The sequence below is a fragment of the Paramisgurnus dabryanus genome, chromosome 14 (assembly GCF_030506205.2).
Source record: "Paramisgurnus dabryanus chromosome 14, PD_genome_1.1, whole genome shotgun sequence".
Lineage (NCBI taxonomy): Eukaryota > Metazoa > Chordata > Actinopteri > Cypriniformes > Cobitidae > Paramisgurnus > Paramisgurnus dabryanus.
In genome coordinates, this window is record NC_133350.1 from 15,564,660 (window position 1) to 15,592,286 (window position 27,627).

Here is a 27,627-nt window from a genome sequence, read left to right on the forward strand (position 1 = left end):
ATATATATTAAATATAAACATTAATTAATTTTGTATAAACACAGCTCATACTTTGGAAAACCGTATGACAGAAAAATTGTAATGATTTTGAAACTTGACTCGTTAAAACCCTAGTATACATTTAAACTGGTAATTGGCCCATGTCAATTTTTGATGCGTTGAGATATCGAATCGAACCGTTGGCATAAGTCGAATCGTGGGACCAGTGACGATTCACATCCCTATTAGGGGTCTCTTGCTCTCTTAACTTTTTGATGCTCTTTTGGAAATCTTGCAGGTTGGCTTCTTGTTGCATGCATGGCATGATCGAAATCTTCAGTGACATTGTTGATTTAAAGTTTATTTAATTTTTCAATGCAGTTAGTGAATGCAGTTCACTTGTAAATCTGTGATTAATTTCAACAGTGATTGTCCATGTAGGGCTGCACGATTAATCATTTTTAAACCGAAATCGCGATGTGAATGGATGCGATTTTCGAATCGCAAGAGCTGCGATTATTTCGATTCAAAACTATCAAATATAACAATCATCTAGTACGCAGTTTTTGACAGTTCGCTTCATGCGCATTTTATGTTTGATGCAGTTTAAACCAATAGAGGGCATTAACACTGAGGTGCTGACTACACGTCAGATAACACCATTAGGAAAACATGAGCGCGAGCAGCAGTTCAACTCCTCAACAAAGTGTACGGACATATGATTTCCGCGATGCGGAAAACACGGACAGAATTGCGAAATGCATACAAATGGAATTAACTGCACAACGCGGAATGTCATGAAGTTGGCAGATTTTGGATTCAGTCATTTTAAAAACCCATTATAACTCATTAACCGGCAAATGAAAGGACAGAAATGCGCGAAAACATTTCCCTTTTGTGTAATGTTGGACTTAAAGAAAGGGGTATATACGTCCGTTTCTCGTCATGCATCGCAAACAATGACAAGCGCCTCATCAGACTATAAGCAGGTTTCATTAAAGCCCGGAACACAACAGACGAAAGAGGTACAGTATACTTTACTTTCTTGCACGCGCACATCTGCATCGCTTTGAATATTTACAGGCACGAGGGTTCATGAAGCGCGCACACAGAGAGCAGTCAGCACACGCGTGATCACTAAACTTAAGTTTTCTTTCTTGTCTAATTGAACATAAACAGCTGGATATTTATCAGTACATTAAAGCAAAGCAGTTTTAAAGCGGTCTTGTGTCTTAAAGTGACAGTAACCTTGTGCTTTCTGTGTCAGAAATGTTTATTACACACCAAAAATTAAAATCACTCCTTAATCTTAACTGTACAAGCTTCTGCAGCTCCACATTTAAAATCGTACAGTGAGGACTGTGCAGGGTTTTATTTGTATTTTTTGCTTATGTTAAATCATAGATTCTAATAACTAATATATTTACATTTATTACAGATGCCTGAAAAGTAAAACAAGATGAGTATAGTCTTATGATTAAAAGAAAAAACTAAACATTTGCTTGTCAGAAGCAGTGACAGCCAAAATACATTGGCCTATATGTTATTTTAAATAAAACTTTTTGTTAAATTGTATTTTAATGTTCTTAGATTAAAAAAAAAGTTTGTCTGCAGAAGAGCAAACTAAGTCCTGCAGACAACTTGGTACAATGTTTAAGAGGTTTTAAATAAACAGTAGCACAGCATCTTTCTTTGGTGCTATTAAAACCACCACAACAAACCTGGATGTAGCTCTTTTATTATATACCAATGAATCACACTTTAAATCGTGAATCGCAATTTTGATCAGAAAAATCGCAATTAGATTTTTTCTCCGAATCGTGCAGCCCTATGTCCATGTGTGTAGTCTGTACCGATACCAGTAAAAGTTCATGGTTCTCGGTACCAGAACAAAACACATTTTATTACCAAAGCAAAATATAATATAATATAAAACAACAAACATTGCTAGCCATATATTTATTATTTTCTAACACATACATTTTGTATATGAAGGTCATCAAAAAGCCTCTGCTGTGTAAATGTTTGTTTTCTCATTTATTTTACCCCTGTAAAAGTTTTTAAAGCAGGTTAATAAGGAAACCTGACAGCAACAGCATTAGCCTTGCTGGTAGTGCCTGGTACTAACCATTAAGTTCATAAACAGGGGTTTATTTCAGTACAACATTACAATGAAAATATGCTATAACAGTTATAATTCAAATGTAAGCAAAACTGAAACTCACCTGCTTGAACTCCAATGAATCCAGATGTCAGCCTTTAATGCGTTTCCTTGTTTCATCACTCTCCTTGATTTGCCTTCATTCTGAAGTATTTCTGTACGCGATCTGCATATCTTTAACGATTTTTTGAAGTTCAGTTCATTAGCGCTTGTTGTGTCTTTTTGTTACGTCTATCTATGAAACGTTTCCGACTGTCAAACTGTGCAACAGTCCCATCTAGACCAGGTTCTGCAGTGGTTCTGGTAAAAAAAAAACTGGTACCAGTAACTTTTTTTAGAACCAAATTGGTACTGAAGACCCTGGGACTTTTGACAACACTATTTACACATATGAACAGTTTGCTACACCTACTTTTTTCCATTGCCTCAATATCTCACTTATGAAATGTTTGAATTAAATAACTTTTAAGTGCTGGAATCTTAAAGCCGTCAATACTAATATATGGCTACTGGTGGCTGATAATGGCAGGTCAGCAGTTTGTGCTAGAAATCCTCTGTTCTGAATGAGTCATGCTGCTTGCCACATGACGTTTAACTTCTGCCAAGTGAGTCATCTGAAACGAGGCATTCGAAAAGATTGGAAGAGAAACACAGGAATTTATCCTTCTGTGGGTTAGAGATGGACAAGATTTCATCTTGCTAGTAATTTGGGCAGAACGGTGTTAAGGCCTCACTTACAGACTGATTTGAAATACGTGCTGATGCGGTATAAGAGTTTAGAAATTTGAAGAATTGATTATGTGCTTCAGTGGCCCGAATCTTTTCTTTTGGGGCCTGGCTGGTCATCTTGAAATAATTCATTCACTTTATTTATTGACCACCCTTTCCATTTATTAAAAAATGTATTTCCAGCAGACGGGCCTTTTAATAATTAAAAGTTATCTGTGAAGGTGAGGTAACACTAATCGCTCTGACCTCCCTGATGGCTTCCTCATTTGCATTTCATTTTGCACTGTGTAGTAGTCACATGGTTGGGGTCTCATTAAGATTTCTCCCTGTTGCCATGTATTTATGGTGGAGCTTCACATAGTAAAACTCTTTGAAACTTAAGGCTAGAAGAACCTCTCTTTTTATTCACATTGGTTCAACCTAAATTCAGCCTACCCACTATGATGTTTTGGCAGCCCTATCAGGGTTTTTCCTCATCCAAAATTGTGCTGTACACACTCATCCATGTGTACAAAATTTGTTGCAATTGTGTGAAACAATGGAACATGTCTTCGATACATGTTCACATAGAGCAAATAAGTTGTTATTAGAGCACGAGGTTTAAAAGTTTTGACCTTGAATAGTGGGCTGGAGTAATGCTGTCTGATTTTTTTAAATAAGTTTTCGTCTGCACAGTTCAGATATATAGCACAGTTTTAATCAGTTTTTTTTAAACGTTTTTTTCCCAGTTGTTTCGTTCCTAACAGAAACAGTTTTTAAAGGAATAGTCTACCCTTTTGCCATATTAAACTATGTTATTACCTCAACTTAGACGAATTAATACATATCTATCTTTTTTCAATGCGTGCATTGTACAGCGCATCGTGAATGTGTTAGCATTTAGCCTAGACCCATTCATTCCTATGGTACCAAACAGGGAAGCCACCAAACACTTCCGTGTTTTCCCTATTTAAAGACTGTTACATGAGGAGTTATAATAGTAAGTATGGTGCCACAAAATAAAACTTTTTTTGGTACCATAGGAATGAATGGGGCTAGACTAAATGCTAACACATTCACAACGCGCTGTACAGTGCACGCATTGAAAAAAGATAGGTATGTATTAATTTGTCTAGGTTGAGGTAATAACATAGTTTAATATGGCAAAAGAGTAGACTATTCCTTTAACGTTTACGGTTTACGGTTGAACCCTAAAATTGACGTTCCTGAACCGGTTAGAACAAAAATAAAGTTCCCGAACTGGTTAATAACATTCCATGTCAGCTGTGGGACATACAAATAAGTAGGCTGATCATTAGGACATTAAACTTAAATTATTAGTCTACATAATTTTCCTTAAGTCTCTATCTTCATTAAACATTAAAAAAGGCTATGTAAGCAGCATAACTGTAATTCTGACATGCCTACATTTGTTTCTGCCTGGACAATTTCTGCCATGTCGTTTACTGGCAAACAACTGAAACAAATGTTTTTATTAGAAAAAGAATACTGTGGTATTTCACAATCATTTTGTTTGTATGTGTCTTGTCAAGAGCAGAAAATTGTTTGCTTGCTTTTTGAAACGCGTCTTTCCGTGTATGCACTTAAACGTGCCAGCACACACAGAGACGTAGGACGAATTACAAACGGCTCTTTAGGAAGAAGATGCAGCATAAACAGTCGCTCAACATAAAGTGAAAATTAATGTTTTTTTTAGTGCTTTATTCGCCAAATGTATTTTAATGGACTACAGTATGAAACACAGTAGCACAACTCTCTCTCAAGTTTATACATCAAGAATTCTGATCTTTGAAGGGCATAGGGATAATCACGTTTGATTGAAGTTGCACCGGACACATTCAACTGCATGTGCGTCTGTGCATACAGACAATTGCTCACTCTAGCGCCTTTTTGTGGTTAAATAGTTTAAAATCACTTAAGCGTTAACATTTGCAAGCCTTTGAAACACGTGCAAATGATCAACTTTCACCCTATTTAAATTTGCGTATTAATCCGCGAAATGCATGCGAGCCGGGTCGTGATCTGTACGGAGCCTACAATATTTACCTCTTATGATTGAGCATTAGAGACTTGGGCTTGAGTAGGCTAGTTGGTGGCAAGCTTCTCATTTTTCTGATGAGTCAACGAACACCGGAAGTTATATTGCACAGAAATCTTGTCAGAGATAAAAAAAAAAACACGGTATTAACTGGTTACCAATATTTAAAAATAAATGATTCTGTTCAGGGACATATATTTTTTTTTAAAGTTTCTGGTTTCGTTTCTGTTCCTTACAAAACATCAAAAGGTTCTGGTTTTCGTTCTGTGAACCAGTTCAAAGCCTTGGTTTTAATGCTGTAGTGTTTGACTTTTTAAATAAAGGCATATAGCTGGAGATTATATATCGGTAGGAAAAAAATCATTAAATATTAGTGCATTTGCTTCGTCAGCCTCAAATTTCACAATACAAATTCAGTAAATGAAAAACCCGGATATAATGTGATTGTGAAATTGATCTATCATTGACATTTGTCTTACTGCATTCCTGCTCATGGTTTGGTTGTAATAAAAAGCGTTTTGAAAGAAGGCATAGTAACACAAAATTTATATGATCTTGATGCCAAGTATAGTCACTTAATAGAGAATTTATAGCTTTGAGTAAGCACTCCAGCCTTTTACTGTGTGTGACCCTGCCTGTAAAAAAACCCAGCTGAAGTACATTTTTGTGGTTTACTGTTTTCTACAAAAAAAACCTCCAACATAATGTAAATAACATTTTGTGAAAAATACTCTTGTTATTTTTAATATTGATTGTGTAAGGTTATCAATGAATGAAATCAAACTTTGATGCTCCTAATCTCATTTTTAGATTATGAGACTTCACAGACAGGGTCACATATTATGATTCATTTAGCAGACATTTCTTTATCTGTTCTTTGCACTGCATTTGGGACACCTCGGGTACTGTGCAATTCAGACCTCTAACCATTGATATTTCTCTTTTCATAGCCTTATAATGGGTCTGTTATGATGACACACATATCTGATTGTGATGCTGGTGATATTTGATTTTGGCCTCTAAGATCTTTTCTTATTTTGCTGCTCTGTCTGGGCCCTGAGCCGAAGCTTTTGCTGTCAAATGAGTGAAGCCTGGCAGAGGCAACCACTGGGAGTTTTGATTTATCCCCACTAACGCCACGCAGTAGCAGACATGCAAATCCAGCGGAATGAGCTCCGTATAGCAAAGAAAGTGTTTTTACGAATTTCAAGTAGAGTGGAGAGTTAGGTGAGCTTTAGATTTGTGAAATTGAATGGATGGAAAAATGTGGAAGGCTACAGAGAAATGGTCGGCAACAGGATTTCATTCACGTTAAAATCAAGTATTAATTAATTAAGTGGATTTCTCGCTTAGCATTTCTTTTATGGTGTTACAGTGCTCAAGGGGAAAGCTGTTAATGGTTTGGGTAATTGAGTATTAAACTAGAATAAACAAAGCTGGCAAAGAATGGTTTAAGTAAACTGCTGTGAAGTTTCAGTTTTGGTTTTTTTGCATTAAGCAAGCACAGCCGAATCTGTTCGGCTGATGTGTGTTAAATGTCAAATGTAATGCTTTTTTGGAACATTATTGGTATTAAGATTTACATTGTTGTGAAATTTGAATAGCTTGTTTTATAACTGACTGAAAAATCCTTACTGAAATAATGCTGAAAATGGCATGTCCCTGTGAACCGAAAGGGGGTTTAATTGTATGCCTGAAGCAGTGATGATGGTTCAACTAAATGATCTTCCAGATCAATGAGAAATACATCAGACTTCATTCGCTGGCCTTAATAATCTGAGGATTTAAGGACACCGTTTGATGAGCTGCTCTCATCGATTCACAGTAAATCAGCACATTAAGTGTCTTTCACTGCTATAGCTTTTTTCATGGCTCAGACATGTCAGTATAGTTCAGTCTGGGATTTCAGAGCGTTTATTACCTCGTGAGCTAGTAAATGAGCTAGCAGGCCATCGGCATTTCCCCCAGAACAGCTGTTTTTGCTGAACTGTGTAATGCCATTTTGGACTTAATTAACTCTTGTTTAATCCAAGAGATGCCAGAGTGTTTCATGAATCCAGTGTGTGTTACGGTTGAGTTTGAGACAACATGGGTATCATAACAAATGTCTTGAGTAATATTTGAATGCAATGAAGGTTACTGGGTCAACAGACATTGAGGAGAACTCCTCTAAGTGCATCTGACATGTTTTCTTGTAAATTATCATTTTTTTATGGGATAGTTTCCCCCAAAATGAAAATGACTCCATAATTTACTCACCCACATGTATATGATTATCTTTTTTCAGATGAACACAATCTGAGTTATATTAAAAAATGTCCTGGCTGTTCCAAGCTTTATAAAGGTTGTAAAGGGTGCTTCTCATTTGAGACCCAAAAAAGTAAATTCATCCTTTACAGAAGTAATCCACGCGGCTCCAATGGGGTAATAAAGGCCTTCTGAAGTCAATTGATGCGAATTTGTATGAAAAATATCAATATTTAAAGGTATTGTGGAGGATTTTCTTTTTTCCGGGTGGATCATCAAGACTATTGGTCCTCCTAGTTGTCAGTCATTCTGGTAATATGTTTACATAGGCCATCGTACATGCTCATGCATTTCTGCGCATGCGCACTTTCAGGTGTATGTGTGTGGTGAGCTACGGTTTCCGTTCTCACCGTGTTTTTTCAAAATGTCTGAGGGTCGCAAGAGAAAAAATGTCTATAAATTGGATGACAAGAAGAGAAAGGCCTCTGAAGAAAGAAACAAGACCAGAGTGTTTTTGGGAGAATATTTCACACGCCGCAGGGCTCCAGACTAAATTTTTTCACTAGGAGCACAGTGGCCCCAACTGAAAATTTTAGGGGCGTAACCAGAAAATTTAGGGGCACACACCGTAAATCAACATGCTAACCAAATTTCCACTGTATTACTAATAAATACTTTGATGATAGATGCAGAAAGTACCATGTGCTGTTTCAAATTCAGTGTCACATTACAAAAAAGGGTCAAATTTACTGGTTGCACATGTACGACTGGATGTAAAATTCAGTGGCACACTCTCAAATTTTGGTGGCAAAATGCCACCATTTGGTGGCAGTTTGGAGCCCTGCGCCGGCGTGTGCTAAAAACAAAGGTTGGGCTTCCCACTGATGCCTCAGTCGTGAAATTTCTACTCAACAAGTAAAGTTTGGCATGCTATTTGGAGAAATCCTTTTTAAATCACTGCCAGAAAATGTTGATGTAAGCTATGATTAGCAATGCTAGCCCTGGCACAAGTTACACACTGCGCAGACACGGTAAACATCTCAATTTGTCTAAAGTAACCTTTTGACCAAATGGTAAAAGGTATCACGCTGAAATTTTCTAAAACCTTGTGTGTTCATTTTTGATCATTTCAATGTTTTACCATAGTATTTATTATACAAATTCAACAAGCTACTTCTCAATTGCAGAACATGCCTTGAGTCCTCACTCAGTCGATCAGTATAATGACAGCAACTTGTAAACAAAGCGGGCACGAGAATAACTAGGCACGTGCATGCTCTCTCATGCACATGTTTAATAGGCGTTCCCTCTTGGGACCAGGTAGAGTGATGCGCATGTGTATTTTTTTCAAAAAGTGCAGGGTGGTTCTTTCCTAAAATTCGGAAAAATCTTCCGCTATACCTTTAAAACTTAACAAAACGTAAAAAACTAAACTTAACGACAATAACAAGCCTCCAGTAACGACTTGTTGTTCTAAACCTGTATGAATTTCTTTATTCTGTTGAACACAAAATAAGATATTTTGATAAATGTTGGCCTGTGAGATCTGGGGGTGGGGCAGTAGTCTACTCATTTATTTATTTATTTGTTCATTTTATACTCCTTTATGATGGCAAGCCACTTGATTGGTGGACAAAAAAGAAGCTGATTTACTCTAAGGACAACGCTGTTACAACCACAACCTTCTTAAAACTGATGGCATTAATCCTGCGTGAAATTTCCTGCATGCCAGGGAGCAGGAGCAACACACTCGCTGGTTTTAAACCCCTGCGCACCTCTCAACCTCTCTAGTGTAAGGAAATGACAGAGCATATTACAAGCTCATGTGCGAGGAAGTGTCCGAGTCATACACATTACAAGTTCAGGTCCATGCTGCATGCGTTTAGCTTCGAGCAAGAGTCCAAGATGTGTGCGAGAAGGAATCCGCGCGTTACAAGCTCTCTCGCGCAAAGTGAAGCCCACAAACCCTCTCATGCAAAAATAATAATAATAACTATTGCTAAGTATTGTCAAGAAAGCCCGCGTTCGGCCTGATGTCTGACGATTGCCGATTCATGATCATATCGCCTATCAGCACAACCCTAGTAAGCACACAGTAGACAGTACCCATTGAAATCCATAGTATTTCTTTTCCTACTATGGAAGTCAATGGGTAATATTAACTGACATTTGCCAATTTGTGCTGGTTTGTATTGGCCGCCTCCAGTTTAACTTTTGTTTGGCGTCCAGCTAGCGCTGTGAAGTAATCATGACATCGGCACTAAAAGGGTTTTTTATATATATTTTTTATATTTTTTATAGGACTGCAGCTTATTTGTATTATTTTGTGGTAGGGCTGTCACTTTTGAGAAAAATCAAATTCGAACGGATTTCGAATATCATGCAATGTATCCGAATATATTCGAATATCTGCCCCCCCCCCCCCCCCCCCCGGCGCGCATCAAAAACCCACCGTAATGGAGATTCAATCACAAAATTATGAGCAGTGACAGTCATAAACTGGGCTGTCTGGATTACCTTTTTACTTAATGTTTGAAACAGCAGGTTATCAACTTATGAATACAAAACTTGTATATGAAAAAATGATTCAGAACAGTTACAGACAATAACGTGACAACTTAAACAGCAGCAGGAGTATAGGAGCCCAAACGGAATTCGCTCCCGCAGATTTCGGAAGAAAACTCCGCGGAATTCTGCGGATTTAATGCCCGTCATTGACAAGCACACATATCCCGCGCTTGAGGGTGTTTGTGAGAAGTAATCTCATTGACAACAAGGACACATACATAGCCTATCTCACGCGTTTGTGAACCGTCAGTGACAAGTACATTAACCCTGCGCGTGCTGTTTGCTCGCCCGTTTTTAATGATAGAGAGCATAAACCCTTTGATACTTGAGATGAAATAAAACTTACCGCTGAGTTAAGCAGATCTCACTTGACTCTGTCGTCTATGTGAGGCGTGACAGTCAGCACATGATCATTTAAAATCAGTTTACAAGACAAATGCTGTTGTTGTTTAATATAAAGTTTACATTGCGTGGTAAAAATAATAAAATTATCTTCATTCATGCTAATTTCATAATGCGAACGTATTAACACAAGCTTTTATTGTGCTATAATATTTATCACTATAAACAATAATATGTCATTTTATATACAAACTATAATTCTATCTTGACATGCACATTAGGTTCATGTTGGTCCAATTTGATTCCCTCTCTTGCGCACAGTCGCCGTCGTCGGTCTCACTCCCAGCCTCCTTCCTATTACGAGGTGTTACTGTAAAAAATGCGTTACATATGGCATTTAAAAAACCGGATGGTTTATCTAAAGTTCGAATACGGATATTTCACGTCATGTTCGAATGCATATTCGAATATCGAATAAAAAGTGACAGCCCTATTTTGTGGTAAGGCTGGACAGAAGTTATGTGGTATTGGTTCTAGGCTAACCAGGTTTAGCTGATTACTTTCCTGCTAACTAGCTTTTGTTTTCTTGCAGGAAACATGTTAATAACAGTCATGGGGACAGATACATCTCATTTATTCACTTGGGAAGGACAAGGTCAATCTCAGGCTCTAAATAAAATGTTTTTGGTAAACATCTGCTTTAACCCATGAAAGATTGAGGTTTAAGATTCATGCCACAAATTAGTGAAAGGAAATGACTCACTGCTACTGCATCCTGCCTCAACAGTATCCTGTTGATATGAGAGAGAGAGAGAGAGAGAGAGAGAGAGAGAGAGAGAAGGAGGTGTGTCTCTCTCTAGTCTTTTATCCTCGACCATTTCATTTGCTTAAGGAATTTAGACTGAATTCTATTATTCCATTAATATAGAGCTAAGTAAATATCTCTTATATCTCAACCCTTGGATTTGGAGGCTTCAGAATTAATGAAGTGTGACACTTAGCAGCTTTGTTGCAGCTGTGACTATTAAAATGCCAAATAGACAGATCAATGACACTTGTGGTCATTTGTCAACTGACATTTTCCTTGTAAACTAATGTCTTGCCCACACTGTGAAAAATAACTACATATCTTCTTCAAGAACTTTAATGTTGAGTTTGTAGTCTATTTAAAATGCTTCTCTGTGCTTAGTTTTGACATCATTAATACAATCATATTCTCAGGTAGTTGCTCTGCCAACACTAAGCCTTTATCATAGGCTAATGTCCCTTTTCCATGGCATAGTACCCCACGGTTTGGGTCGGGTCAGCTTACTTTTGGGGGCTTTTCCACTAGGTGCAGTATGTAGTACCCGATACTTTTTTTTAGTACCACCTCGGTTGGGGTTCCAAGCGACCCGAACTGATACCAAAACGTGATGCGAAAACACTGTAGATCACTGATTGGTCTGAGAGAAACGTCACTACCAGCGTCATCACTATATAATGTGTAAGATTAGCTTTACCATGCTAGCTTGCGCTGTCTCGAGTAAACCTGTTGTCATCTGTGCTTTGCTGTAAGTTCCTAAATTCCCTTTAATCGATGAAAAACATTCACAGGTTGAGAATCAGGAACACCATAACCATTTTTTTCCAGACTTGCAGTTTGTGGCGGCACATTCGCGACACGCATGTTCGCGACTCACACGTCGCATATATGCTTAAATGCAACTTAAATGAGGCTCAGCGGAGCGTGTCGACTGACGCCACGGGTGTTTGTACAGAAATGTGTGACAGAGGTAGTGATAAACGCGGTGTGCAAACATCTATTTGTGATGGCCAATTTAAATTTTGTGGCGGACTGAGAAATAAATTAATGTATGGGGATGTACAACAACGCTCTCACTTGTATGATGTCACAGCAGTAGGCAGCACAAATATAACGACAGGCCTATAATCCCTTCCACTCCGAAGTATGCAATGCAATGGAAAAGCGCAATGAGAGTGTCCTCACATAGCTAGACTTTTTCTTTCAGAGGCCTTCAGCATTTTGCTTTGAGTGAGTTCCTCTTTAACCTCATTCACACAGCACTTTGATCCCAGAAAATCACCATAAAATTGGAAGAAAGCTTTCTGTGTGAACACAAACACTTCCTGTAAATGTTCTGGGGTCTCTCCCGTAAATGTGACCTAGTAACATTGCTGTAACATTTATAGAACACAACCTGTGTTAACAAAAGGCAGAAACCATGCTGTAAGGGGGGACGCATGTATCATCGCAACAAGAAGTTATTGTTCAACTCTTTGACACAGGGGTTTAAATGCAGATTAACATTCACAGCGAAAAATGTCTGCAAACTGGATAAAAGCAGAGCGCTCCTTTATGGTTTCATAATAAACCAAAATGCACATGCATGGTTTCTCAAGACAGAAATCACAGATAATAAGCAAACTTTAGACGCCGTGGAAAAACTACCAAGTGCAGGACTTTAAATACCTTATGTGTCTTTACAGGATCTTTACAGTATGTGTGTAAATGCACGCAGCCACGCACAGATTACGGAAAATCATTGGCAGTGTGAATGAACCAAAATCAAACGATCCCCGGACAAATCCCGGACGCATTTTCTGTGTTTTTCCATAATCTGTGTGTGAAAGGGCTTTTGAGAGTAAAAGTCTTCTGTTGCCTCCATTACACAGCCAGAAGACAGAGTTGGCACAGTCTTACCGTAACATGACCTTATGTGGAGTCACCCTCAGTTCGCAAGGTGCTATCTCTGAGAACATACACCCATTGCCCTGTAGCTCTCCATGGATCATTTTACATCCTAAATAGGGGATGGTACAGTGGGGAATATATGTTAGGAGATATATGGTCTTTGACTTGGTTTCGCTTGGTAATGAAAGTGTGTAAGTCAACCACATTTAAGATGCCTTCCCCCACTATTAAATTCTGTCTTGAGGTTGATTTGCTATTTTGGAAAGCACTCCCCACCCCACTTTCTATTGTGGTCGGTTTGGAACTTATCAATGCAACCTCAACCACAGAATATCCAATAACAGCAAAAAGCTTTTTGTCATTAGTGACAACAATAATAATGGTGCTAAAAAGTTAATTAGCACATTTATGCATACGTGAAATCATGTGTTTTTATTGTTTACATAAACAATCTCACAAATGTTAATTTTGTAGCTTATTAACTACAGTGTTTTAATTCATACAGGGTTCCCACGGGTCCTTAAAAACCTTGAAAGTTTGTGAATCTAGGGGGGAAAATTCAAGGCCCTGGGAAGTTTTTGAAAATAAACATACATAGATACAGATCATTGAAAGTGCTTGAATTTTTCTGGAAAAAAATCCATATAATTCCCTGTGTAGTGTAGGATAATATCATAAATTGTGCTAAACTGTTCGCTTTAAATGCTTATATCTTCTTTTTTGCGTAGTTGTGTTTGACACATGAAAACGTCTCCGGTTATGTATGTAACACATTTGTTCCCTGTGAAGGGAACGAGATGCTGCGTCTCCCTTGCCATACTTCCTGCGTCCCTGTAACGCCGTCTTTGGCAATATTTCAGATAGCGATATACTTCCTGGCTCCCGCATCACCCTGTCTTTGTCATTAAGCCTCACCATTGGTTGATACACACATTCAGACGCACTTACCCTTGGAGGCGTCCCCAAAGTGTCACTGCAGTGATGCAGTGCGAGTTCCCTTGAAAGGGAACTGTAACAATATATGAAGAGTTTTGTTGCAAAACGAGATAACTCAGTTTTTTAAATTTTTCAGAAATCTCATTTTTTGGTTGTGCATTCCAATTAATATCAATTTAACTGCAGTTGGTTTGTTTTGATTTAAACCTTCATAACTTAAAAACATACAGCTAAGTAGCACCATAAAACAAAATAATAACACGATAACATAATAATAAACATGTTTTCACAAAAAAAATTAAAAACGGATTTATCTCGTTTTGCAACGAAACTTGTCATATCTTAAAAGGTAACACAATGTAACCTTGCTCTCACTTGAAATCTGTCCTCACATTAAGTCCTTGAATTTGAGGGTATTGGACCTGTAAAGTCCTTGAAAGGTCCTTGAATTTGATGTTAACTAAGGTGTGGGAATCCTGTTCATAGTGTAGGCTGCTAAATATTTTTTGTTATTACTTTCACCAATTCAACAGTGATATTACATATGATTTTTTTCTTTTGTAATGGGGCACCTTTTTTTTACTGCACTGAAAGCCTTATTATTAACTGTATGTAAACAACGTACCCTTGATGAGTAACAAGAGAGCTATATATACACACTCTCACCCATAGAGTATATGGTTGGGTGGATATCTTAATCATGTGCACATCAAAGCTGCCTTTGTAAACTATTGGTCCATTATTAGAATGAGAGATATTTTTATACAGTCAACGTAATGTAATTGCTCATTTCAAAAAAATAAAAAAAGTATGACCTTTTATTCCTCCTTTAATAGTTTGTGTAGTCGTTAAACCACGCTGCTACCTGCTTTCTTACTCGGCTTATAGGTGAAGTGACTTGAGCATGCATTTATTTATTTGTACTTCTTTTTTACATATCAACCGTGGCATGCTTGAAGTGTCCGTGGGACAGCAGAATATTGGCAATATGTTCCCATCTCCTTGCCTGAGTTGACGCAGGCTCTTTTCTGCATTGTCTTTGAAAAGCGATGGTTAAGCTTGAACATCAACAAAAGATGAAACTGTTGACCTGTGACATAATCCTCTAATCTCTAGTGCGCTGTTGCATTATGCAACCACAGATTCCGACGCATTATCATTCTGGGAAAAGGGTAAGTCTTTATAGTGGGTGGTTGCTTTTCAACAGCAAAGTTGCTCTTTGAATCGGCCGTCGGTGCAACCTTAAGGGTTTTCCCTCGATGCTGTTACTTGAAACTACTTATTTGCTTTTTGCATATGATCTTACTACACATACGTAAATGATCTTAGTTTTATATACTCTGGTTGTAGGGCTGCTTAATATATGGAAAGTATTGCAGATGTGCGTATCGCAATAGTCTGCAATAATTTTAGTACTTACAAAGGTTAGGTATGTATAGTCAAAGTTTTAGCAAAGAGAAAAATAGCGCTTATTTGTGCTTTGACGTGTGGAAGATGATGTTTAGCAATCATATAATTTTTAGATTTTACAAACATCATTTCGTGCAACCCTATCCGGTTGTGTGCATTGTATTTGAATATTTTACATGGCCAACAATAGGATTCCTACCAGTTTCACATCCCCAGTCTCTAATTTGACGTTTTTTTTTTGTTAACTGCGTCAGTGCTTGCCTCATTGAGAGTGTAACACTTAAACTTGTGGTTTTCAAATCACCATTTTTATTCTATATTTTCATCAGCCCTCGTTGGTATTCCCCCTTATGAGTCATGTTGTCTCAGTTCTTCATTTCCTAAGGGATAAGCCCCCTGTGACACAGTACGCACTACGCTCACAAACTCAAATTTGTCAAGCGTTTTTGTCTGCGTGTGTTTGAGTTGACATCTGTATTATTACCTGCATTTAATTTTTAAATACTTGAAGATTTATTGTTGCATCAAGGTGAAGCCACTTGTCCTTTAGCAGAATCATAATTGCTGTGCTTTGTGATAGAGAGAGTGCGAGTCAGAGATGCATAATCTGTCTCAGTCACTTCTATTCTTTTAAATCCGCCATTGTGTGTGAGTCCTACCGCGAATTTGCACCCACCGGAAGGTAATGCATTTCCTTTTGAGGGTGCTGGAATGACAGCCAGGGATAGGAGGGGGGCGACTGCAGTAAAAAGCTGCAAAATGACTGTAGGTGTCAAAGTGTCGCATTTTAACAGTTAATGATGCAGCAGCAGCCAGCTCTGCCAGGCAATAAACTCTTTAATATGTTGTTAATTACTTCTGAGAGATTGGATATTGATTGAAAAGCAAAACGGTTTTAATTATAACCCAAGTGTTAATGTCATCCCAAGTGTTGACAATTTAGGCCTACGTGAGATGAACTCGAAACTGCTGAACCGAACCCGTTCAGTCCTTTTTATTTACTTTTTGTGACTAAATAAGTGACGAGTGACTACTTTAACCAAGCAGACTGATCTCTTTTCCTCATTAAAATAGATTAGAGTATGGGATGAGATTTTAGAAAGGTGATTTGCACAATAGTAGCTAGACTTGTTCTGTGCCGGTTCAAGTTCCTAGAGAGCGATTAACTACAATCTACCTCGGCCAATCACAAAGAAATTAAACTATTTATCACATTTATCTAGCACTGCAGACAACAAAAAAGTATAAAGCAGATGTAGTCAAATCGAATGCTACGTGCAAACTTGATTTGTCCGTATTGCATTTTAATAATGGTTGTGATTTTTTTCTTTTTTTTCAGTTTCTGTCTGCCGCAGCCTCGAGCCTTCATTGTGCCGCCTGCTGCAGAGAGTAGAGGAGCTTAGCATTTAATTGGCAAGGAAAGGAACAGGGAATTCTGATGAGAAAGGGGGCTTTCAAGAATGCAGGGTACAAATGATTATTTTGCCAGAACCTTAAGTGCTTTATTTGAGATTCAGCAGTGGGCTTCGGCGAACGACTGCCAGACTGGCACTGGTCTGCGCTTCTCAGGGGAGAATATGTGTTAATGTGGGGGCCGTGGGCTCACAAAGCGGTGTAATTGGGCTCGCATGGTTGGTGTCAGGGCAGCGGCACCGCTCCGTACACAAAGGGCACCTCCCAGCCAAGCTGCCAGGGACACAGAGACAATCCCTTTCCTGATCAGGGCTGTAATTCACTGGAAGGGTTTATTGAATTACTGGAATGCTGAGCGTCATTTTGTAAGGGCCCGCAGATTGCAAAATGAGCCAAAGGCCTTGTGTTTGTCAGCGTGTGCAGCTCTTAGCCGCCCGGCTCTGAAAGGCACCGCGAGTGGTGGCAGACTGCTGAGAAAATCTCTCTAATATCCCCAAATGGCATAATTACTCTTGCATAAATTCAGATTCCTTCCTCCCTTTTCAGTAATTATTTGAGTGTATCTGCATCAGAGGTTACAACGCCTGTTGTCTCTGCTTTTAACCCCATGTGACATCCTGCAGCTGATTAGCCTGCGAGTAGTTTTCTCTGCTCTCTCAGTGGGCATATGCGCAACGCCTGCAGCTGGAGGCTGACGTGCAGTGCGATCGTAAAGGAAAAGATCATTTGTTGTACCATTTTTCGTTCACGTTCTAATTTCAGCGCCTGTGCATACAAGAACATCGAAACGAAATACTACTCGGGCAGGAATTCGATGTCCGTTTGTCTCAGCTGCATTCCTGGCCCTCCGGGCTTTTTAAAATCCTGTGGCTTTTACGTGAACCTACTATTAACGCAGTGGCACATTTATGATTATCAGCTGCTTGGATGTGTGCTGCTCTCTATTTCTCTGCAGCCAGAGAGTGGCACTTTGCGGTGACTGGCAGATTAATTATGGAGTACATGCATGCGGCCCCTGCAGACGCCTGAGCCGGGGAGGTGGAAATCTGCCCTCATGTAAAGCAATGAGACTCGCGCTCGGAGGACACACCGCCTCGGCCGACGTGTATCTGCCAAACCTTGTTACCGAAACACGGCTCCTCCAACACTTGACGTAAACCCCGAGCGCATCAGATCTCCCAGCTTGTGCACGATACCTTTAAGGAGTTTTCTTGCAGGCCTGGGATCAGCGCCGGCATCCGACAGACCGGGTTGAGCAGCAGTCTCACTGTGACAAGCCCCGATCTGCTGCAGGCTGTAATAAGCCGAACAATGTGCTCGGCTGGCAGTGTGTGCAGCGAAGCGATAATTGACACATCCTAAAAATGCGAGTAACGACTGGGTTATTAATGCTCTCATCCTGGGGGTGGTTTCAATGCAACCATTAAGCCTTTAATGGAGAGGGAAGACTGACATTTGAAAGCTGTTGCTGTTACCTACTTCACCGTTTAATGAAGATGAGTCTGCATGCTGGTCACGACGAACAATTACAGCGTTCGGGCACAACAAATAAGCCGTTGCTATTTTAGTTATTTCGTTAGCAAAAATAACTCTCGATCGGTGCCTGAGGGCTTGGAAAAAATGAGGAATCTCTTTTGACTCTAGGGCAGGTGAGAGCATTTCCCACCCATCCCCATTGTCCCGCCCTGATCACTAAGACAACACAGGCTTTTCTACACGCCGTAATAATGTTGTTGATATGAGAGACATGGCCGGAGTTTCGGTTGGGAGTAGAAAGCCAAGGACTTGTTACTAGGTTACATCACTGTTGTTGTTGTGAAGCGGTGTGCCAGGTCTTCAGGCGCTGTGGAAGAAGCACATAGAGAGTGATTCCCCTATGCCGAAGCCAAGTTACCATCCCCCAAAAGGGCCTTCTCCGTCACAAGTCTGCTTACTAATCCACACGTCCATGCACACGCATGAATTTGCTTGCATTTGGTCTGTAAAGTAAATATTTATTGTTCATCGTGTTGAAACCGTGTTTGAGTGAACATACGGTGTGCCAAAACAATTAATGTGCTCTTTTAACAGCGCGATGGGTTGATTGCTTCAAAGCACCATATTGCGTTGTGGAAGGAGATCGCTTCAAGTCATTACTGGATTACAGTGGGATCATAGTTTTGCCATTTTATTTTCTACTGTGAGATTTTTTTTTTTTACTTTGCTAATGCATTCTGTTAGATGATGAATATTAATAATAATACAAGACTAAGAGCAGTTTTACTATTCGTTGCAGGTTGTTAATAACCCACTTATATTGTTTAAGCATGGCCCTTATGATAAAATCTACCTTTAGGATATAGATTTACATTCTGGTTTGATAAACTTGTTGAAGTTTCACATATGCAGTACATCACAAAAAAAGAGGAAGTGCAAAATGGTGTAATTCGGTGTCGTGTTGTAATACTCGTGAACTTGTAATGGGTAGGTTTAAGGATCTTGGATGCAAAAGCCTTTTAAATACCCCCCCACATCAAAAATTAGATAAAGACATTAACCAAATACTCTCGGCATGTGTTATACATTCATCAAATACCTCCACTTCAAATCTGCTTAATCCCGGCCTTGGGCCATTTAGAAATACTGGTTTGTTGGCAGAATGCATTATGTTAAAAAATGCTACTTAACAAAAAAACGTGTCAGATCCACTTAGCGGATTTTGCATAAGTTTTGCATCCATTTATAGTTAAAGTTGCAGTTTGTAATCACAAAAGTTTCAGACAGGCTTCCCAAATACTTCTTCGGATAGTCATACCTTACATTGTGTGAGCCAGTATTACTCAAATATCAGGCTTCTTTTACAAACCAAGCAATTTTGAAAGTGCTACAGAGCCCAACTATTTTGCAGTACTTTAATCCAACTAACAAACTGAAAATTTTATCCAACTTTTAACGAACAGTCTATCACTTCTGACTGAAAACTAATTAAAAAACATTTTTTTAGGAATCCCTCTGTTCCATTACAGCTCCAGTCTCATAGCAATGCCTTGCATTTGTTAAAACCGACTCCCATGGATTTACTAGTTAGTAGGCTGAATGGGCTAACTCCAGGGATGTGCACATGGCCGCCAGCCATATCCTATTTTTTTGTGCCAGTTAATGCATGTTTCCTTTGCCCAGGCTGCTGTAGACTGGGCCTGTATAACCGAGTCGTCTGTACAGGTGCCAGTGTTAATGAGGGGCGATGCAGGCTGCACTTTACGGCCTGGCACTGCAGAGGTGCACTAATTAACACACCAGCGCTCCTGAGAGCGTCGCATTTTCTGCTTGACTGGGTTAAAATGGCAGCAGCCCCTATAGTGGGTCCATAGATTTTCTTCTGAATTAATCCTCATTTAGAGTTCTCCCAGAGATGTTTTTGTTGTTTAGTCAAACCAAGAATAAGTGCATGAAATGCTTGAATTTTTGCATTGTTTTTATTTTTGGAATGTAGGTTTCTTAGTCAGTAATTATTTGTTATAAATTATAGTACAAAATGCACACATGGATGGTATTGTGTAGCCTTGTGACTATTCAAATGTTTAGTAGAAGTAACTGTAAAAGTATCTGTACTTCACCTAAAGCTTTATTTAGGTAATCTTAATTTTTTTAAATTATATAATTTTACTTTCTTATTTAAAATGTATAGAAAAGTTTTGAACTTCATATCAGTTTTTTTTTACTAGTGAGATGTAATGTTCGTTTTATCCAACAAGACTTGATCAATATTTCAAAGCGCGCTTTAGTGTTTCTGAGTGATTTAAGCTCTGCTGTTCTGCCAACAATATTCAGTCCTTCCAGAAAAATTTTTTTTTATTGTTGTGGGCAAAAATCCTTGATCTTGCGGGATGTTTTCTTAAAAATTGCGATGGAATATGCAGGATATTTATGCAGTTTTATGCAATGAAATTGCGGGAACTTGCAAAAATTGCAGGAACTTGCAAAAGCTGTTATGCAGATTTTGCAGCCTTTCAATGATTTTCACGTCACATATTCACATCAATTTATAAAGTTTCTATGCAACAGGGGACATGGCTGAGTTTGTGTGAAGTAAATGCAAAATTTTTCACATTTCTGCTAAGATATTTGACTTTTTCTTTGAAAATGGGGGATTATGAAATCATGCAAGCCCGCATATTTTGCGCACAGAAATGTGCAATTTATGCTGCAAAAGTGCTGCGTATTTGAAAAAATGCGGCCCCGCATAAATATGCAGACTTTGGCTGATTATGCGTTGAATCATGCGATCCCATAATCACGTTTTTCTGGACTGAATATTATCAGAGAATGTCAGATTTGGGTTTTGGTAGGGATGTTCCAATCAGGATTTTTGCACCCGATACCGAATACCGATTTGTTGTCTTCGTGATCGGCCGATACCGATTCTTCAAGCTAATATCTAAGCACTTTGATGACTGTAATTGTTAGCATTTTTTTCTAGATAAAGTAGTACCACAGATTAGGGGTGGGCGGTATGACCAAAATGTTCTATCACGATAGGATTCATTTTATATCATGATAACGATATGCATCACGATTGTCTCTTTTAACTTTTAACAAGGTTATGTTATAAAAATATTTAATGACATAGAATTTTTATAATTCTCACAAAAATCTTAAACAAGCATAAAAAAGAAAATAAAAACAAACAAAACTCAAGCTCACTGAAGATAAACAGTCAGTGGTGGAAGAATGATAATGAGCAGTGAGAGATTTTCACAAAAACATGAGTGACATACAGGAGCAAAATTAGGTAACTTCCCCTTTAAGACTAAAGTCCGGATCCAATATACTGTTACACAACTGTTTTCTCTTTCAGATGTTTACTTTATCTTAAGGCCTAAATGGTCGTGTTTATGAGGATACTTGCAAAGACGGGAACTTTGACGAATGTGTGTATTTAAGGCCAATAAAGTGGCAAAAATGCTCACGAGCTTAATGAGCAGCGGATGCGCGACTTGCGCGCTCCTCAGTGCGCATATGTGGCTTTTGTTTGTGTTTCAATGGCTTAAAATCACTAGTTTTAAAAATTTGGTGCTTAAACGTGTACAAACGTTAAGTTTTCATGACCACGCGCTCAGCAACTTGACGTGGGCGAGTAACCTCGATAAAGACGATAGTCCAAAATCTGTACCGGTTGACAAATTTCTACTGGTTTATCATTTCTACCTGTTTATCGGTTGAACGGAGCATCCCTAGTTTTTAAAACCTCATCATTTGTAAACTCTTTGGAAATGTTTTCTGTTGTATATATTAAATAGATTTTTGACATTAACGTGGCAATAAAATCCTCAGATACATTGTTTTGTATGCTAATCTGGCTGACATTTAAATTGATGCATTTGGCCTATGCTTTGTTACAAAGACACTTCCAGGGCATTCGAGCTTCTTTACTTGCTTTACCTTTCACAATAATCTTTTTGTTGTTACTCCAGTCGCTTTAGCATTGCATTTCAATTGTTTGATGGTTGCCTGATAGGCTACGCTCACACTCTCAGTGTTTTGGAATGACAACCGCATTTGCTTTTAGATGCGAGTCTCAAAACGTCCAGTTCACACAGCAGTTTACAGTTGCAGCTGGAATAGTGGCTGTGCGAACGAAGAACCAAAGTCAAACCTTTTTTCTATAACCATGTGATGCTGTAATCATAGTGATAAATGTAAATATCAAGGTCATATCATTCAAAAGCAAGCAAGTATTATTTTTACAGTAGTCTTAGCATTAGGGATGCACGATATTGAAGAAAAATGCGTTATCTTGCTGCATAAGCGGTTTACTATATGCGATACAAAAATTAGGGCTGGGCCAAATGTGAAACCATGAATAGTTTTTTTTTTTTTCGTGGTTGATTCAAAATCGATTCTCACAGACCATGAATCGATTTTTTTCCACTTTTATTTCCACAAACATTGAACGTAAGATTAACGTTAATCTAATTACTAGTCTTCTCCACTAGATGTCACCCTTTTTTTTGCCCTGCGCGATGTTACCAAGAAAGGAGAGGCGAGCCTGTCATTCATTCAGTCCATATTATAATATATTATAATATAATATAATATTCTATATAATATATATTCATTGAGTTGAATCAAGAATCAAGTATAAAAACCAAGTCGAGAATCGGAATCGAAACCGCATTGAGAATTGAAATAGAATCGATTTGATGAATAGAAATCTAATCATTCTGAAACATCTGAATCGATACCCAGCCCTAACAAAAATGCATAATTTGAATAATAAAAACTTAAAATTATATAACATACATGTTTCACATTCTTTCTGGGGAAAAAATAAACCATAACAAAGTGTTATCTTTGTCTGACCAGTGATATTACATTTTACAATATTTTGAATATGCCGATAATGATAGTTTGGTGATTATATTAACTTGAATGAACTAAGTTCTGAAGATAAAATTTTCAAAATGTTTTTCATTCACATAATTGCCATTGTACAAAAACAGTAAGTGCTGTACTATTTGTCTGTCTCTGAATTGCTGAGGCCTCGCGTTATATAATGCAATACCCAGATATGATGAGTATTATGTTTACATTATGCATAAAAAGTTGCTGTTTCACTATGGCGTCTATGAACACTTCTGAAATATCACACTGTAGTGCAGCTCTTTGGTGTTGGAGGATCGACTGTGCATCTTACAAAGCAACTCTGGGCAATGTTTGCTGTTACCTTCATGTACTATACCACAACACTGTGACCTAGGGGGATGTGACAGACAGCCTAGTTGTCCAGTATGGTTCCATTGACACAGCTGTGTGGTGCCAAAAATACAGTTGTGAGTCCCGAAAATATTCAGGCGCAAGTAATGCAATTGTCACCCCGATAATAACCAACCTGCATGTGGATTCAGTTAAGGACCCCAAATACAGAACTGAGAACTGTATTTTGGTGCTGTATGAATGCAGCTTTACTTGCAACACACATAAAAATCAGATCAGATGAAATGCGGTCAGTAGTCCACCTTGCTTTAATTGGATTTAATTTGCAAATGGCGAAAAGCACTCACTACTTGCATGTGAAAATAGTGTAGGAAGGATACTAACTTAAAATTTTAAGTATGCATTGCATACAGCTAGATTTGCATGTCCCATCCGTTCACTGTAAAAAATCTTCAAATTAGAGGGTCATGACTCGCCTTTATGGAAATGACAGAATGATGAGAAAAGAGTTTGTGTCGTAGCTGTGGCCTCATAGACATCTCATTTATCAGACTTCAGAGTCTCGTGCTCGCTCTTCACGATTGCAGAGGAATTTCAATGAGGGTGTCTCTTTCAGGTCCCGTGAGAACAGCGGAGGTAGTTTTTAAATCGAGATTGTATGAATTATATGTGGGATATACCCTCCCCTGGTGCCTTTTTCCAGTCACGTTACCATTTTCACGAAGAGACTTCTGTAGAGTGGGGATGGGTTAAGCCGCTTGACTGTGTACCTATGCAATGGGATGGGCCTCGCGCTTCTGCTACTATTTTAAGCCAAAGAGGGCAGCGTGCCTAAAACACAAGGTTGTTTGTGGGTGTAGGGTGAAGCCACAGACGGGATAAGAGAGTCGGTGCACCGTGCGTTATTGCGACGACGGCAAGTCCTGTGTATGACAGAGACATAATGGAAAGGGGGAAGGGTAAAAAAACCTAAAGAATTACCCTCGGGAGAATTGGAATTCCTTGTGAACCATTCCCCCATTTGGCTGGCAGTTGTGAAAACAATTCCGCAGCATTTACTCAGTTTGCGGCTCGGATTACTGTTGTGTGAGTCAGCTGCAGGGTGCAGGCCGGAGGTAGGCCAGACTGCTTGGCCAGTCTGTGCAGCTTAGTTTTTTTCTTTTTTTTTTTGCACTGGTGTGTGTTTCTCTGCAGATCACCGTCTGTTCTGGAGCTTCTCTCCAAAGAGATGCATTGGTTTTTAAATGTGCTAATTAAAATGACATTGGTTCCAGCCGAAGTGGTTCTAAGTACGGAAGCGTCTACACGCTTCAAAGCCGATCGCTGATATCCTGACAATGTCGGGCAATGTAATTATAACCTCTCTTGCTCTTCTCTGCAGGTTTCATTTTGAGTGACATCAACAAAGCATTGATCTGAGGGAACTCCTGCGCTCTCGCCGCGCCAGATCGCCACCCCTTCGCGCTACTCCTCTCTGGAGCCCCTTGACCTGCCACCATGACTTCGGAGCTGGAGAGCAGTTTGACCTCCATGGACTGGCTGCCGCAGCTGACCATGCGGGCGGCCATACAGAAGGCAGATGCCCAGAACACTCACGGGCCGGGCATGGCTAAAAAGAGCGCTTTGCTAGATCCCAACACCACACTGGACCAGGAAGAGGTGCAGCAGCACAAGGATGGCAAGCCGCCGTACAGCTACGCCAGCCTAATCACGTTCGCCATCAACAGCTCGCCAAAGAAGAAAATGACACTTAGCGAGATCTACCAATGGATCTGTGACAATTTCCCTTATTACAGAGAAGCTGGCAGTGGGTGGAAGGTAAGGACAGAGCACAAAAAAAGCGTTCTGACTGTAAGCGTCAGCTAATTTGTCATTATTTGCTTTCTGCTCGTCAGAGCCATTTGCATGCACACAAGTGACGTCCCTCTACTTAAATTCAATCAGTGTACCGAATCAGCCCTGAATTTAGTCAGAGGAGACTGCCAAGGTTAATGTGTGAAATTATTCTCATTTCTTATGCTGTCAAGGTTTTTTTGCCCTGCCAAGGAATATTTGGAAAATATCAAAGCAACAGCCGCCACCGCTCACTATTTTGCGAGGCTGCGCTCCGATCTGTTTATGACCATTAATATTTGACACAGTATCTTGTCTCTCTAGATTGAAGAAAATAAAGGCTCCTTTTAAGACACAAGTATGAGAAGGAAGTGTGTTGACATTCACAGAGCCAGATCCAGCCACACAAGCCATAGAAAAAATCCCCCTTTCATGGCTTGTATTATTCATGCCAGATGCCTTGATAGAAGTCCATTATGTAGGAGAGAGCCATTGCTGTGTCACCATCTCAAGGAGCATATGATATACAGAGATGAAGCCATGCTGATTGCCTTTTAAAGAGCGGAGATGAAAATTGATATTAGAATGAGCTTTCCAATCAGTTGACATTTATTGCCAATAGAATTGGTAGCACAGCTTTATTGCAGGGAGACAAGATGTATGCGGTTCATATCCGTACGAGACACAGTCCGCGTGTGTGTGTGTGTGCGCGCGCATCTGTTTGTGAGCATATTTTCACACCCACCGCCTACTTTTTTCGCTCTGCTGTGAAACATATTTATGTCAGTATGGATACAAAGGCAACACGTGATTTTGTAAGTTTCTAGATAAATGTGATTTTATATGATAACTATAATCAAAGCAACAAATCAAACATGTCACAATGTTGCTTGTGGATTATAATGCAGAACAGTCGCTGCGTATTTTTAAATATCCTGGGTAGAAATAACAGATGAGTTGCACTGTTGGCACTAGGTGCATTTACGTAGGGAATTTTGTAATTTAAAATGAACTGAGCTGGGTCTCCTAGGTGTCCCTTTTATTCCCTCGCTAAAACGTGCTCGTACCTGGAGGATGGCTGTAAGTTAAATAGCTCGCTAGCACCTTAATGCCTTCTGTGACATCAGGCTTTCTCTTTTCCAGTACACATTCTGCTCTGTGTACTGACACAGCAAATGGATTTCTGCATTTTTCACCGAATTCACTGAAAATGCCGTACAAGGTTGTTGCCCTGACACGTTCACAGGGAGACGGCTTTCCATTTTGCTGGAATGTAGACCTATTTCCGAAACCTTGTACAGAGAGGCGACCCACCGCTGTTCTCAATGATGGGCGCTAATTGCCACATTCCCTCTCTATATCATGTATCGTTACAGCTATTATATTGAGGATCCAGCAGCCTGTCAGTTTGCAAAGGGCCAGATATGCATTATGTGGTCGGTTAGCATTCAGTGTGAACGGCTTATATGTGATTTATCAGTAATTGAATCCAATTCTGGGCAGCGTGTTGCTTTTATCTCGTCTTGTGAGTATTTACAAAAATCTATATTTTAAGATGTTTCTGAAATCAAAGACAACATCAAGCTGTGGTCGGTCTCTGTGAAGGTGGTCACGTTTGGATGTGAAGCGTGAGACAGACTAAGGCGCTATAGTGTCCTACTATGTGATGTGGAAAATAGCTCAGGATATAGCAAGAGAAACACATCTCATGGGTGGGAGAGTTGTGTTCAGATAGGAAAGTAGATCAGTTGTGTTGGTGTTAAGAATTGTATAACAGCAATACGAGCGTCTCTCTTTTTAATTTTTTTTAATAGGCGTAAGAGCGTGAATCTCACTCCAACTATTATTTTAGAAAAATCTTTTGTCTCAGAAGTGCATGCTGCTATATTTGTGCTTTTGCACATATAGTGAATGTGGCAGGGGTGAATGTAGGTCTGTGTGCAGTCATCGCCCTCCATCTCTCCACATCCCCCCTGAGATGTCGGCAGGAGGAATTTACGACCCAGCGCACGCACACGTCTGTTCTCTATGATAATTCTAGCTGTGCCGGAGAGATGAGACCGGGCTAATCCAGGCGGCGGCAACTCATTTAGTCATCTCAATAGAACTCCATTAGCCAACGCTTTTAAGAAATATCAATAAGTGCTGTCAATAAGAATAGATAATTCATCAAGGTCAAAAAATATTAATGCCGTATTAGGGGAGACAGATATGCAGCTTGAGATGAATTTTAGCACATGCTGTCTGTGCATTATTATGAAACCAGAAACTGTAGTTTTTTTATAGGAGGGAAGCAATGTTTTTCAATGCTAAATTAAAAGATGCAATATGGACCTTTCGGTTTCATTGCATCATAGCTCGAAGTCATTTAAAGCAGAGGTTATATCACAAACCCAGACCCAGGTTTTAATTAAACATCAAATTCCTAAATGTGATTTCTATCAAAGAATTTTGTATTGCTTAGCCGGGTAAATAGCCATGTTTTTAATTATGTTGCCACTGTACAGATTATTTAAGATTATGTTGAAATATTATTTTCATTAACCCTTATCAGGGATGTTTTCGAAATACAAGTATTTG

General features: G+C 39.2%; 1 protein-coding gene across 2 annotated transcripts in view; it reads left to right on the forward strand.

Moving 5' to 3' along the window:
• foxj3 (forkhead box J3) overlaps positions 1-27,627 on the forward strand; it is a 109,042-nt gene that overhangs the window by 14,654 nt on the left and 66,761 nt on the right. For both annotated transcript variants that reach the window (XM_065241220.2, XM_065241221.2), the window contains exon 2: positions 24,596-25,032. In XM_065241220.2, coding sequence (XP_065097292.1) covers positions 24,712-25,032 — 321 coding nt within the window. In that variant the 5' untranslated portion in view covers positions 24,596-24,711. The remainder of the gene's footprint in view (positions 1-24,595; positions 25,033-27,627) is intronic.